The 16102-nt window shown below is 38.9% G+C and overlaps 1 protein-coding gene across 1 annotated transcript in view; it reads left to right on the top strand.

The window, feature by feature from the left end:
- The first annotated feature begins 287 nt into the window (after positions 1-287).
- LOC137397054 (serine/threonine-protein kinase SMG1-like) overlaps positions 288-16102 on the top strand; it is a 44357-nt gene continuing 28542 nt past the window's right edge. The window contains exons 1-23 of the mRNA XM_068083363.1: positions 288-439; positions 2460-2634; positions 2798-2928; positions 3035-3193; positions 3763-3875; positions 4226-4424; positions 4516-4656; positions 6368-6467; positions 6741-6918; positions 7039-7145; positions 8373-8537; positions 8865-9019; positions 9661-9921; positions 10131-10244; positions 10563-10786; positions 11726-11993; positions 12338-12491; positions 13211-13379; positions 13578-13757; positions 14132-14235; positions 14633-14861; positions 15044-15213; positions 15340-15459. Of these exons, the coding sequence (XP_067939464.1) occupies positions 324-439; positions 2460-2634; positions 2798-2928; positions 3035-3193; positions 3763-3875; positions 4226-4424; positions 4516-4656; positions 6368-6467; positions 6741-6918; positions 7039-7145; positions 8373-8537; positions 8865-9019; positions 9661-9921; positions 10131-10244; positions 10563-10786; positions 11726-11993; positions 12338-12491; positions 13211-13379; positions 13578-13757; positions 14132-14235; positions 14633-14861; positions 15044-15213; positions 15340-15459 (3732 nt within the window). The 5' untranslated portion in view covers positions 288-323. The remainder of the gene's footprint in view (positions 440-2459; positions 2635-2797; positions 2929-3034; positions 3194-3762; positions 3876-4225; positions 4425-4515; positions 4657-6367; positions 6468-6740; positions 6919-7038; positions 7146-8372; positions 8538-8864; positions 9020-9660; positions 9922-10130; positions 10245-10562; positions 10787-11725; positions 11994-12337; positions 12492-13210; positions 13380-13577; positions 13758-14131; positions 14236-14632; positions 14862-15043; positions 15214-15339; positions 15460-16102) is intronic.

The following is a 16102-nucleotide window of genomic DNA, read 5'->3' as shown; positions in this document are numbered from 1 at the left end:
CATTGATTCTTAAGAGCTCAAATGTTTAACTGCCTAATTGATAGTGCAGTCATTTCTTTTAGGTATTTCATCGACAACTCTAGAATGATTAAGCATACTGTACATGTAGGATATGCTGTCTATCAAGAAAGTTTTAGTTACTACTGGAAAATCCCAAAAAGTTCCAACCTGCATCATTCTTTTCACAACATCATTTAGCCAATGGCAACTTTAACTTGATTGATGTATTCATGAATATCAGGTGAGCAAGACTCCTTATTTTACAGCTCTACAAAAGCTGTGATGCTGCCAACCTTCTCTCACTTACTAAGCACACCCTATCTATGGACCTGAGGCCATTGCAGCTTAGTGATGACCCTGAGCTTCAACTGGCTGTTCTAGAACTCCACCGCAGTTTGTTTGCCACCAAAGACATGGAGACCATACAGACTACATTCAAGTAAGTTTGTATAGTAGACCCTCCTTTGAAGCCTAGTCACCATCCGCCAACGTTCTGGACCAATGATAATACCTGTTTGGCTAATGTTGGTAATTCTAGCCTGCTAAACTCGAAATCACTGTTGCTGTCTGAGTAACGGCATATAAATAGATAGAAGTGGTCTAATCACTTTTAATCCATTTTATGCTGATATTTCTTCTTATCAAGATGGCATCATATGCGTTCAGAGTGTTCAGTCCTGGATGGCTAAACACGCTGCCAAATCTATCACATCGACAGTTTAGAGAAAACAACAGCATCAGCAGTAGTTGTTTTAAGGTTGCCAGTACCGGTGAAGAGAGTCAACTACACATTTATGTACTGTACATGTACAACTGAAAATACCCTTCTTTTCAAATAATTAGTTTTTTTCAAGTTATTTATCATATGCTGTATTTTGTTGAGAATTCACTTTAATTAATTACTATGATTGGAATAGGTTCACAGATATAGTGTATAAATAAATGACACATCTTGTTCGACACAAGTTCGTGCAATTATAAATTTCGACTCCGCTACAGATCACTTATCGACTTTCTGACATAATCTGCGCTATCAAACTCTGCAAGAAACATTGAACCTATTTATATTTTCAAAAACTGAATTAATACAGTGATGCGATCGAGAAATACAAAATTAAACAAGGGTTTGATTTTTATTTCTAAAAAGTATCACATTTCTAAGGAAACATGTTTATTAAAATAGGCTCTAAGCATATATCTCCAGATTCTTCAAATAATATATATATGCGTTGATACACACTGTTGGTACTATGGTGGAGTACTGTGGGGAACTCTTTGGCTGACGTATCAGTATATTTATTAGTCACTGCGACTAAACGTGTTAACAAATCATTTTGTGTTACAAGCTATGCTGGAAAAAAGTACATTTGTACCTCGACATGTGGGCTTAATGCATTTTGAGACTTTGTTCGTATGTCAATGTGCTTGTATGTCAATGCGATATTTCCTATAAAAAGTAATTAAATACAAATTAATCCGCTCCCATGCTATGAAAAAAATCACGTAAAAACAGGATATTACTAGGGAAAAACGTGTTTTTAATTGTTGTAATTTGGTACCTATGCTCACACAGCAAAACAATTACCTATTTAGTGCTTATGATCTGCAATTAAATGTGACATTACTATGTACAGCTCTGTATTTCTGTATGCACTGTATTCTCTTACTTTCGACACAGACGTAGTGGCTAACAATGGTGTGAGAAAGACTTGACAGCAGCGCATTTGGTGAATTCTTTTTTTGTGTGTTGCGACGTAACATCACATAAATTTTGCATTTAACCTAAATGAGTTTAGCTCACTAAACACACATTTAAAGCTAAGTTTTTTTTTTACTAAACTTAAATTTAATTTTATTATGATCTTAATTATTTAGTATCTGTTTCCGGTTTGACGCTTTTTGCCTCGCTTCCGCTATATTTCTTAGCCGACCGTATCGAATTTTTTTCAAATTAATTCGACAAGAAAAACCGATCGATGCTGCTCTCAAACGTAACCTCTCGCACACTGCCATTTAATGGCTATCAAGAACTGGCTCATATGCTCGTATCTCAAAGGTTTCTCATATCTCAAGGCAGTAACTTGCTTGATTTGCACATATCTCGATTTTCTCGTATGTTTAGGTATGATTGTATAAACTATTCAGCTTATTGTTCATTTTTGTTTGAAAATCAGATTTTTTAAACTAGTTTTTACAGTGTCCATAGGCCAATGTGACTTTGGCTTCTTTAAAGATCATTCCACCATTTCTAGCTAATCTTCAGGCTAATAGCTACTTGAATGTTATGAGCTCAAAGTCTGTGCATCTGCTAATCTCTGTTATACATTCTCCAGATTTCTGCCAGTCCTTCCCAATTATGAATCACTATAGTGCAAACTATGGTGCAAACTATGGTGCAAACTATGGTGCAAACTATGGTGCAAACTATGGTCTCTAGTTGTGGCATTATCATTTCTTAGAAAAACAAAGGAGCAGGTGGAGAGTTCTCTGTCTGTGCTGGTGGGAGAGGAGGAGTTGGAGTGGTCGATGAGCAGAGCGGATGTCATCAGCCAAAGGCAAATGTCTCAGCAACTTCTGCTCTTTCATCTCAGTTCGCTCACTCAAGCAGCTATGGATACCAACAATATCATACTAGTGAGAGTTGTTCATACTTTGCTAAAGCATTGAAGCTTGTCACGCATATTTCTCAGAAATGAGTCACCGTTTCATGATGATAGAATCAGTGTGGTTGACCTTCAATAACTTCATTCATGATCTGAAAACATAAGCAACCGTTGCTGACACAATTTTGCTGTAGATGTACTCACTTGAGCCAAGCATATTCAACTTCCTCCTTAAGGACATTCTCCTGGTGTATGGCTCCCGCTTGAAAGCTTATAGCTCCGTTACCCTCCATATTATTAGACTCCTGCACCTCCACTGCAACAGGTCAGTTTCTTCTGCATATGTAGCAGCTTTTCAGCACCTTTACTCAAATCGTTTGTTTTACACCCATTCGAGTTTTTGACATTGATACTGTGTTGGCATATTCTAGCAATAAGAACTTCATCGCACGAAGTAACCTCTGTGCTGCTGACACAACAAGACGCAGCCGACACATTGCAGTAAATAAAACGAGTGGAGACAACTTCTCAATGATATTGGAGTCTATGGCTGATATGTTCTCCCTGATGCATCGCAACTGCCAGGGGCTGTACGTTGAATATCAGAAATGGACTGTCTTGTCTGACTATAATAGCCTATACTATAATTTAATGTTGTCAATTTTCTTCTGTTCTCCGAGTGTTGATCTGACACGCATTCTTATGTCTTCGTATGAGTTCTTCGGGCATAACTTCCAACTTGCGATGCTTATGCTTGGTCAGCCAGTGATCTGTTTTATTAACCAGTGCTATTTGTTAGCTGACGGAATTAATTGGTTGAATAAATATGTTATCCGATCGACTTTTGATTGCTTTGTAAGAAGTCAACTTGTACCACTTCAGGCGTGTCTGTGCAAATATAGATTCAACATTGTTTGCGCTTGTCATTCAAACAGAAAAGGGACTTTTATGTCGTGGGTATTCCATGTTATGTCATTAGCAATTCATAAGGCGCAGGCGCTATGCTTGGTTTCACACGCACGCTGTACTTGCATTGTTTGTCATGACTTGATAATCCACTTCCTCATGATTGCATTTCCAATACTGTACACTTTTTATCATATGCATGTTGGCACTCAATAGGTTTTAGCACTTCTTATGTCACAATCATTTACTTCAGGGCCCTACTAACCCAGTGGATCTATGAGATTGTGGAGCAAGTAGTTGCTGTGAATCTTCCTCTTCTCAACAATATCTTGATCGTGACTATGATGTCTAACGTATTATCTTTAGGTAAGAAGACTATTTGTCATATCAGAGTTCCCTGACAGCCTCATGCGTCTTTACTAACTGACATAACATCGTCAATCAGAGCCATGAAAAGACGCCATTGTTCGTTTATTATTGTATAATGTACGGTGAACTACTGGCTGACTGATTACAAATTCAATTGGCTCTACTGTTTGGCATCTAATCGGATCAGTTCGATGTTTTTGTATACACTTCCTTTTTGACTTAGTGATATAAAACTTCTCGGCAACTCCTTATCCACACCTCTGTTGCAATACATATTGACATCTAACCAAGAATGGAATTTTCTCGCACTGTTAACATTTTCCATTTCAACAGCTCATATTTTGCAGAGGATGAAATTCTGAGTGAAGTGGAACTGCTAAACATAGCCAATGCTTTAGCCATATGGATAAAGCATTCCAGTTTGAGCTGTACCCTTCTCAGTGCTGTCGTGGATTACACTTTATATCAGCTCTCAAGCCCCTTGCCTTCCGTACATCAGAAGTACTTGCAGATCGCTATTCTTCTTCCCGTCGATTGCCAGCAAAGGTTTGTGTACCTCTGATATGCTATAATATCATGATCGTTCGCTACTAGTATTTCTAATGACTTGTTTACTATTCTTTTTGCTTTGATTCAGAGTGCATTCTCTTGAGCTGATGAGGAAACATAACCAGGTTCTGTCCTTGAGACGCTCTGTAATGACTGGCAGTTGTGGATCTCTTAACTCTGAGCAGTTTAGATCTGTGGCTGCCGTTCTTCTCAAACAGTATACTGTCAGGTGTGTATGTCTTGACCTGTGATCATTTATCAAGAAAGACAGCGGTATACTGTCAGGTGTGTATGTCTTGACCTGTGATCATTTATTGAGGAAGACCTCATCAGGCTGACAGTTTATATAAGTGAAGACATGGTTTTATTGAATGCGTGAAGTATATTCGTGAAATATTTCGACAAATAAGGTTGCATGAAAGTGTAAACAGAAACCATCTAAAGGTGTAAACACACTAGGCGATTTTATCGCGAGCGTCATGAGGAGGGCGGAGATATCGCTAGCGTGTGCATAAACACACTTGAGCAATTCACTAGCAAGCGATATAATGGGCACGCCCACAAACTGCCAATAAGATTCCGTATCATTAGTTTCTTCGGAGTTGTTAATAAATTTAGGTCAGTCAATATGGCGCCGTCTAGGCGACAACGTAAACAACTTACACATTTGTTATTAAACCTATCTCACTTTCACGGATTGTACACTGCCTACACTACAAGGAGACATAAGAAAAACGATTACTGCATTTTTAACTGTAATATTTTTCACTATTTTTATACATATTTTATTTTGTAGTGGTTTTTTATATTTAGGCCTAATGTATTAAATATTTACCGTTCTCAAGATGGTCAACCTGTGCAACGATTGATTCCAAATGCTGGTTTTCAACTTGGATTTTTTGTAATTTTTGTTTGTTATGGTGCACATGACTGGGAGTGCTATTATTAAATTTATGAACAATTCAGTGCTCGTTCTGAAGATGTTTCAATATTAACAAAATAGCAAATTGTCGCTGCTGTACGTTGGTGAACATCGATAAGAAATAATTACCCGCCATAAAATTGCATTCTGGTAAAATCCAACCAATCGAAATGCATCTCGCTAGCGATAAAGTTGTGCAAAGAAAGTCTAGCGTTATCGCTCTGGATGAGCACGCTGGGTGAATTCTAGCGCAGATTAGCGCCACGCAGCGCGATATCGCTCTAAATATCGCCTAGTGTGTTTATACCTTAACACAGCTACGTCACACTTGAGCCGTTTTGGAAAGAGAATCCAAACTACGGCGGTCTCGTGTGTCTGCGATTTTCTGTTTGTTTTTGAGCTTTCAAGAGCTTGTAATCACATTCCCACATATTTTGCACCTATAACACAACAGAGTAAGACATGGTGAATCTTTTCATATCAAATAACTGTAATGGGAATTTTGTTGCAAGTCAACCTTTAAGGAAGGCAGCAGTATACTCTCAGGTGTGTATGTCTTGAGCTGTGATCATTTATTAAGGAAGACAGTAGTATACTGTAAGGTGTGTATGTCTTGACCTGTGATCATTTATTAAGGAAGGCAACACTATGCCGTCGGGTGTGTATGTCTTGACCTTTGATCATTTATTAGGGAAGACAACAGTATACTGTCAGGTGTGTATGTCTTGACCTGTGATCATTTATTAAGGAAGACAGCAGTATACTGTCAGGTGTGTATGTCTTGACCTGTGACCATTTATTGAGGAAGACCCCATTAGGCTGACAGTTTATATAAGTGATATGCTTACCTATCCATTGTTTGTGTAAATTTGTGAAAAAAGCTTTCAAGGTTTTGTGTAATCCATTTGTTTATTTCGAAACATCATTTTAAATAACGTAAGACATTGCCTGACCCCAATGTTCATTCTGGTGAACCTTTCCAACTTGCATTATAACAATTACGTTGTTTTGCGTTCAGCGAAGACATTGAGTTGGAGTGGTTACAGAGGCTGCTTCTGGCAGCTGAGAATTCATCTCCAGTCGGTGATGGGGATAAGAATGCCTCTGTCACTGACCAGGTTCAGTACTACATTTTCTTCTGTTAATAATACTGCTTCCACTACTAGCACCACCTGTGTTATTACTCTCATTAGGACTACCATTGTTTTTATTTTCACTACTACAATCTATATTAGGGCTGCAAACATTATTGTAATCACGGCTGCTATAACTATAGTTGCTAACACCAGTTGTGTTATTGACCCAACAACCTCTACGTTTGTTGCTGTTGCAAAGTTAGTAAGAGCTTTTGTTTGTCAGTTGTCATGATTAGCGAAGCCTATGTGCTGCAGGTGATGCAGCATTTGGGACTCCTTGAGTATTGGATGCTATGGCAGGCTGCTGATTTCTGTGTAGCGCATAGGCTCCGAACCCCGATTGGTTCCGCCCGCGACACATTCATGGGCATAGAGGCAGCTATCAAACAGGTTGCCAATGATAACAGAGTTGAAGTCTCACCAAAGTGTGGAGGTATGGCACTACTCTCAGTGCCTTCAATTTGCTCTATTCTTTTCATTAAGACATTGGTTAAACATTTCAATAAAGAGTTTCATCTGTTGAGGTTGCTAAATGAGTCCGCTTGTTTCGCAGCGGATACAAAGCGGGTTTGGATGCTTCTACAGTTTATGGAAAACTTAGAAAAAGCTCTTTACAACGCTTATGAAGGGGCAGCTGGCCAGCTGACAACTCATGGCAAGGTATCGACACTTCTTCATTTCAGTTTATGATCAAAGTTTTCTAGAGGACGAACTGATGAAGCTTTCAGCCATTTGTAGGAATATTAGTTACAAAACAACACAGTATTATACTTTATTTAGAGTTGCACTCAGTGACTTTTGGGTAGTTTCCATCACAGCAAACAGAGTCTAGAGACTCTAGACATTTTTATAACTAACTAGCAGCAAGTCCGGCATTGATCAGAACTTTTTCCATTTTTAGTGCAAATGGCTTCACCGTTTTCGTGGCAACAATCCGTGAACACATTCATTAACGACAATTGAACTCGATGCGTGCAAAGGAGCAGTTTTCAGTTTCTAATCAAATAGATAGTGGCACATTTACACGGTAAATGAAGGTTCTAGGATTGCCATATGAACCCTGCATTGCTTAGAGTGGACCTGCATGTGCACATTAAATAGGTTGTAGATAACAAGTAGAGCACTGGCAGTCTGCTCTTATCGCTCTTCTCTCATGCGAGTATTTTTAACATCACCGAACAACATTATGCATGATTTAGAAGCGGTCAGATTGGTGCAGTTAGTAGGGAGTCATTAATGTGAGCCAAATATTATGAGTTCGAGTCCGATTCATAGAAATATTTTATGAAGCATTTTAATTACTGTCTATATTATTTTTTCAGTGTGACAGTATCAGGTAGGATAAGAGTTTTATGAGTACTAGTACACTGGCAGTCCCGTGCACCGTGAGAGATTGTCAGGTGTAATAACTATTTGCCCAATCATTCTTAGATTTGGAAAGGTGGTGGCATGGTTAATGCGTCCGCCAAATACCTGCGTTCGATTCTCTTGCGATGCATCATTTTTTTCTCTACTTCTAAGTATGGTGACAGTCGGACACGGCTCTTATTATAGTAAATATTTAGATGGATAATACACTTAGATATCATACGCAAATCACAACCATAGACAGTCTTAGTCACTTCTACTGACTGCGAGTGATGGATATGTTATAGCAGACTATTGGCTGGGTGTTTATTTTGTATCGCTCGGAGTGTTCTAGTGTTCATGTTATTACTTTTAGAGCCGACTATAAATATTGCATATATTAGACTTCACTGCCGAGTTTCACTGTATTAGACTTCACTGCGTTCGCCAACTTAATTTACAAGTTTGGTTTGTGAATTTTAGCAATTCGATTCGTTCAGTAATATTCTACCCCACATGTTCTGTGCTACTTGGTTTTAGATCGCTCGGTCCTTCTTCCGAACTAACAGAAACACATGTACAGAGTGGCTGACGAGGATTCGTCTGCACATTCTAAGTATAGCCTCAACCTATGGACATCCTGCTACAGTTATTAGGCATGGTTATGAGCTTATTACCGACATGCTTCGCAGTCAGAGTACACAGGTACTTCTGCTCTATGACATATCTTATATCTGTGTGGGCCTCTCTAGTATACTGGTAGACACCTGTCACCTCTTTCTAGACTCTCTTATTTCTTTTAGTCGTGGAACAAAAATATATCTTTGTCTATGTACCTTTTACTTTATATCTTAACCAGCCTTCATGGGACACAGACAATAGTCATATATGCCCAAGTGTTTTCACCTTGGACAATTTTTTTGATGACATTGTTTTTATATTCTGTAATTCTAAGCTTTCGACTTTCGAAAGGTGCATCTTATTTCAATGTTGATTGTACAAAAACCATGCACGAGAGTGACTAATTGGCAGACTCCAGAGTTTGACTTGGCTATCGTGTATCTGACCGAGGCATGGTGTCAGCTCAACTGCCCAGAGGCTGTACAAGGGCTGTATGAGTGGTGCAAGACGACCTGTAGCAGGAAGCTAACATGGCTGAAACCACTGATCCTTAAGGCAATGAACAGGTGTGTACTTCAAGCATTCCTATACTCTTATGGGGCTTATATATTCCTAGCATGCAGCCAAGTTCACAGCATGGTTGATCTCAACTTTATACTAGGCTTGTCTCTATAAACTAGAGCTTTGCCAATGTTTGCTAGATAGTCAGCATTTCGAAGTAGTGCATTATACAATAAGAGTAAATCAGGCCTCTCAGCATTGCAAACGCTGTTTCAAGCTTGCCTACGGTAGCGCTTAGTTCTCCAAGTTCTTTAAATATTTTAGTCAGCAAGCTCAGAAAAGGTTTAGATCTTCAGTCAATATGATCAGCTTGGTATTTAGCATGTTTTTAACTCCATTACTCAAGCTCTTGTCCTAGTGTTTGTTTTCAGTTGATGATTTAAAATTCATTTATGGCTCATTTGACTCTGGTATAAATGTTACTGGTGCGAAAAGGCTTAATATGTATAGGAGAGGCTATTCGTTAACAAAAAAGTGCTCACACCTTTTCTACAGTAACTTACTAAAATTCTGACCAGGTATATATTTTTGGTCAATGCTGATTTTCACTTATTGATTGGTTTGAGCTTGCAAGCCGTCTTATAGGTCAAGAAACCTTTGCATGACCAGCGTCACTAGCGCCCCAAATATTTTCTGTCTATGGCAGGTTTGAAGATGCTATCCACGAACTGAAGAACTCTCTCAGCAACCTGCTTAGTCCGCCAGCATTTGGTGACAGCATCAAACTGCAAACGAGGCCGAGTGCTGCTGCCAGTGCTGTCACTCAGCTAACTGCTCAGCAAATAACAAACTGTTACACATCTCTTCAGTCGTGGGACGAGGCATCTGATTGGCTGAAAGAGTTTGAGGAGATGAAGTCGTCTAATAGCGGCCTGAATGGAGTCGATGCGTTGGGATATTGCGACAAGTTAGTTGTATTGCGGAGTTGTTTAACCTTATTTCTCAGATCTTGCTGCTCATTTTCTATAAGCTATCTGTTTCAGTGCTGTAAGTATTTAATGCTGCTATTTTGTTCATGGTTCAGAGTCACTCGAATCTTTATCTGTAGTACAGAAAGTTTGTACTTATACCATAAGTTACATGATGGCCTTAAACGGTGTTCCGGTGGGCTTTTAGGGTGCTCATGTCAGATGCGTATGATTCCTCTGGAGCGGATTTAATAAGCTGGTCTAAGCAGCAGCAGGTCACCCAGCTTTGGAAGGCCTCTATCGACTCTCTAAGCACTATAGGGTGGGTCAATCTTTAGTTTCTTATTGCACAATCTCTCTAAACCGATCACCTATATCAAAGTACAAAGTGCATGAATCACCTTTCTTATCTTGTTTATATGCTAAATCCGATGTCAAATCTCTACGTCTATGCTAGCGTGTCAGTTTACGCAGCATTCAAAGTCTAGATTAAGCTGTTAGCATTTGAAATAATTTTTGGGTTAGGCTGTTTGGCATATTATTGTTGTAATATATAGATGGTTGGAGGTTTGGTAGGTTTTGAATTGTGCTCACATGCATATATCTAAGGTTCACATCTCATCAAAGGCTCTGGTTGCAGGGAGGAAGAGGTGATGAATCAAGAAAGACTGATGAGAATAGAGACAAGCAGTGATTGGCCAGCTTCCATCCAACCGAACACGTTGCTTGCTCTTCTCAGTCAAAAGATGAATGAATCTTCACTAACGCTTGATAACCTTGGCGGCCTTATATCATTGAATTGTTCCAATCTGCCTTGGCTACTAAAGCTCTCAACACTCACCAGTCTTGGCCAGTCAATGCCTGGTAAGACAACCGCTTTTATCTCCTTTTTATTTATTTTTGTCATTCATGTTACTCAATGCATTATCTGCTGGACGCATCCATATCACAGCAATGAGCAGCATTTTAGACTCGCAAATTTGTGTATCTTTGGTATATCTCAAATCATAAAGAGAGTTTTGAGTAGAAGTACATCCCATTTCCTGTCTATCCACAATCTGTGATTTACACTGTCGCTCTTGCTGACTTCGTTAATTATTACTACTTATGCCTAATTATCTTTAGTGTTGTGCCCCTGAATGTCTGGTTAGGCAAACAGGGTAAACAGTCACCAGTCAGGCTACCATTATGGTTCATGGTTCCAAAATACTTCGCTCTTCAATCTAATATTGTCAATTGAGTTGGTTCTTTGCCATCCGGTCTCTTTTATTCCATCATAGTGTACTGTGGCATGCATTGTAATGTTTCTAAACAAATGCTTATTCTACTCATTGTGTACTGTGGCATGCATTGTAATGTTTCTAAACAAATGCTTATTCTACTCATTGTGTACTGTGGCATGCATTGTAATGTTTCTAAACAAATGCTTATTCTACTCATTGTGTACTGTGGCATGCATTGTAATGTTTCTAAACAAATGCTTATTCTACTCATTGTGTACTGTGGCATAATCTGTTAGGAAATGTTATTCACTTTGTGTTTTTAAGCTTTTTTAAAAACAGAAACAGTACAATACAAGATAATACTTTGTATGTACCATGAATAATAACAGTCCATGCAAAGAATAATAAATGCTTTATTAATCTACTATACATGAAACGTAAGTGTATAAAAGACAGTGGAGATGGGAATAAGTTGTCATCTGTCATGAGAACCTGATATCAACTGTCATGAAGAACATATTATATAATCTGTCATGATCTGTCGGGAGAACCTGTGTGAATTATTAATATATTGCTGTAGAGTTGGAGACTAATATCAAGATCATCTGCTGTCGAGAAACAAGACGGTCAGGCAATTTAAAGCTGGCATGTGAAGTTATGTCTGAGCTGTGCAAGACAAGCAGCTGTGTAGCTGATGAACTGACACCTATGAGTATTAGAATTGCTAGAGAGGCAGCAAAGCAGGTCTATGCAAGCAGCGAGACAAGCAGCGCCCTGGAGAAGATGATTAGGATCTCTCAGCAAAGCACCGAGGATGAACAGATGAAAGTGTCAGAGCTTGTTGCACGGTGGGTTCAGTCAACTCGTGTTTCTCGTACAGAGAGCAGTGTGAAGGAAGCTTTACTAGCTGCGTTGTAGATGTTTAGTCGCTCGTTTTTGAAATAAAAATGAAAAACTTTAATACAGATCAATCAATTGACTGAATATTCGATCATGTTATTTGCTAAAAATTCGGTTAACAATGGCTGCTTTTTTCACTTTTTGTCTTTTGATAGAAACATTAGAAGGTATTGATCACATATTGGTATTGGTCACACAAGCAAGCCATAATTAGTAGTACAAAACTGGAAAAAGATCTATACAGACCATGATTCATATAATAGCTACCTGTATGCTTGTAATAATCTTACAGCTCAACGCTGACTGTCGTAAAATGGCTACAGAGTGACATGCAGCTGCTGAATAATTGTGAAGAGACGCGAGAATCTATTCCGTCCCTCTACCATCTCATTACTGATTGCAGTGGCTACACTTTAGATACTCCTACTATACCCCAGGCTGACAAGGTTATTAACATACTGCTACCTATTCCTATAGTGAACATAATGACATCAAAAGTCATGCTAGCGACAAAAACCAGCAACAATTAAGCCAATTTTAAACGTCGCTCTAGTCGCTTTTTGCATATTAACACACCTATGGCTTTCTATCACCCTACATGATCACATTTCTTGACAATCATCTGTATTTTTATGAACACTCTAATATCAATTTAATATCATAAACTTCCTGATGTCTTCTAGATGTAGTGGGCTCACTCATTCATTATATGTGCTGTACTTTTATTTAGCTGGTTTGTGAACATGGTAAGATAGTGAAGAAGTGCTTCTCTAGTAGACACATTGTGGGTGTAAATTTTGGCTAAACTGCCAGAAAATCTTCCAAGTTTGTAACTACCAAGGTTTATTGTCACAAATATTTATTTGTGCAAATAAATATTTGTGGCAATAAGTATTTGTACAATTATTTACAGTATTTGTACAATTGTATATTGCCACATATTTTTATTTGTACAAATTTTTGTCACAAATATTTGTTTTTACAAATATTTTTTTATTTATTCTTACAAAGCGTTCTGCTATCTGGCACGGGGTAGGTGTCCTAACTGGTGAAGTGGATACCATGTTGATATATGTTGGCATAAATTTATCCGCTGTGCCAAAGTCTGGCCTTTTGTCTAACTGTTGCTGTTGGAGGATGCTTGATGGGTGTTGTCTATTTCCAGATCCTTGGCACAATCCTTCGAAAGAGCACAGAGCAATGCTCCTCATTAGCCAAGACTTGGTTTTCATTTGGGAACTGGTCATATAAGTGGGGTCGGAAGTGTCTTGATAATGCTGAACAGGCCCTCAGCCCAGAGGAAGTGCAACAAATTGAGTCTATTCTCCCAAGTGGTACGCCGTTGTCTTTTTGTCTCATTCATTGTTATTACTCTGTAAATAATTCGGCCAAGCAAATGCGAACAACAGATAGTTAGGTGTGAATTGTTTGACACTCAAAATGAACCACAGTATTCAGAAGTAAAGGTTTACCTACGCAGTAAGTCTAATCAGAGTGGCTAGTAGAATAGCTGATAATCCTTTGTGCTTCAGGAGTGAGCAGCCAGCAGAAAGAAGATATACTGTCAGTGATGTCAATGGTTCAGGGAGTATTCACCTCACCTGATGAGGAACTGACTGAGGACTCCCCTGATTACAGCGATGATGATATTCAAGAGATTAGACGACGGCTCGTTACCTCTTGTCCATCTCTTTCGGATGGTGTGGTGGATGGTGGGTTTACTTCTACTAATATTAACTCATCTTTTTCTGATGGTGTGGCGGATGGTAGGTGTTTACTTCTAATATTTACCCATCTTTTTCTGATGGAGATGGTTGGTTGGTCTTCAGTTTTGCTAGCGGACTATGTATTTTCAATGGCAGCTTTCTTTTACTTTTCACTGTCCAGCATATTTATCTCCATAACCGCCCAATATGATTATCCGCTTTTCAGTACCTCATCATCTTTGTGTTTTCTCTATTCATTTTGCCTTGTCACACACTTACTTTTTAGTGTTGCTTGTTTAATCTAAGCACTAGATCTAAATGAACCACACAGTTTGGCAGTTTTTTGCTATATTTTATATGTTCGGATTGTTTGTTTATAGAGTTAGTAGGGTTTTGGACGACGACGGCTAAGAGAGTATATACTCTTTATGAAGAGTCTGCCGTGGCCTACTTTTCATACCTCAACCTCTGCTCCAATAGTCAGGTGAGTCAACATTTCTCAGTCACATGAGTTAACAGTAAAGTGAGTCAACCGACAGCTTAATCATGGCTTAGGACTCTAATAAGTCAAGACCCGGTCATTTAAGACTCTCGTCAGTCAAGATTTAGGTCAGTCAATACTCGGGTCAGTTAAGACTCTCGTTAGTCAAAATTTAGGTCAGTCAAGGCTTAAGTAAGTCAAGACCCGGGTTATTTGAAAGTCAAGTGAACCAAGAGTCAAGTAAGTCAAAAAATAAGTCAGTCAGGAGTCAAGTCGGTTCATATAAGGTCAGGCAGGTTTCTTCTGGGAACTTCAAGCTTTGGTCATTGAAAGCTGACACACATGTTTAAAGTTAGGAACGTAACGTAGACTTATCTTTTGTTCTCATTGTTCCTGCTAGGGCGGTCACCATAATGTGACTGTAACACTAAGACTGCTGAGGTTGCTGGTCAAGCATGCGTGGGAGTTGAGAGATGTCCTGGAGCCAAGGCTAGCCAACACCCCAACAGCGCCATGGCGCAATATTATTCCCCAGTTGTTCTCTCGGCTAAACCACCCAGAGCTATATGTCAGACAGAGTGTCTCTGAACTCCTTGCTAGACTAGCTGATGACTACCCACACCTAATTGGTGAGAACAGGCTATGAGTAACTACTATCCGCAAATCAACCTGCGACCCACTGTCCTTCTGACGTCAGTGATCTCTTGCAATGGTTAAATATCGATATAGCCAACTGTTCCATGTCACACATATGTTCATATACCTATGGAAGTGAAGGATTTTATAATAATAAAAAGATAATATGTTACAGTTTACCCAGCCATTGTTGGGTGCAACCAGTCAGTGGGTCAAGATGAAACGCTACCTTATATGGACGGCAGCGATGACTCTAAGGATACTGTATCTGCTCCTGTACTTACTGATTGTTTCCAGCAGCTCGTCGAAACCCTGTCATCTGCCAACCCTAGTCTTATCAAACAGGTAGGCTAAGCGCTGTAATAGCCATGTCTTGAAGAGTGTTAAATACATCCTTGTTTTCCCTACAGATATAGCCAGTTGGCAAGTCTGTTGCGTGTAGTCATCTTATGCAGCCAAAAACATTTGTAGGTGAGGATCCTTGTCAATGAACTGTGTCGCATCACTGTGCTCTGGGATGAATTTTGGTTGGGCACGCTCAGCCAATTGAATGCTACCGCTTCAGAGAGGATCAAGGCTTTAACATCTGAGGTGAGAGCTGACTGCAAGTTGGTTCATTTCTTACCTGAATATTACTAGCAAGCTTTCTTTTGGATAAGCTGTTTAAACAACGAGCTGTGTATCACGCCAGACATGGTACAATAGGTTTATGAGAAGTTATTTTGACGAGTCACATTTCTTGTGTAGTTCTGCAGCTGTGGCAGATTTGTATTACCTATATTAATCCGTATTCTGAACCTGTAATCTGTATTATCGGACATTTTGTTGGATTACATGAGAACGGTCAATGAAAGAGCATAAACATTCAATTGGATTCTCAAGATCTATATAATATGATGGTGCACATGGATTTATCTCAGTACAATCAACGACGATGGTTGATCTGTTAGTGGACTGAGAACCTTGAGTTACAGCCGTAGTTATCACTAACTATCTCTATTCTAATGTGTTAATGAGTGTATTCTTGTTACTAGGTATGCGTAAATATGCATGTAAAATAGTATTAATATGTATGGTTAATTACTATTATTATAATTCATTTATGTTTGTTTTTTTGCCCACTTTGAGTATTATTTATTATGCATCAACACTATTTCTATGTATTGCAGTTACATTGAGTAACATCACACACTGGCATCAGCTGGGCACACTATCTAGAAGCGAATGCATATGA

This window comes from Watersipora subatra, chromosome 1 (assembly GCF_963576615.1).
Source record: "Watersipora subatra chromosome 1, tzWatSuba1.1, whole genome shotgun sequence".
Lineage (NCBI taxonomy): Eukaryota > Metazoa > Bryozoa > Gymnolaemata > Cheilostomatida > Watersiporidae > Watersipora > Watersipora subatra.
This window is presented reverse-complemented; position numbering and strand designations above follow the sequence as displayed.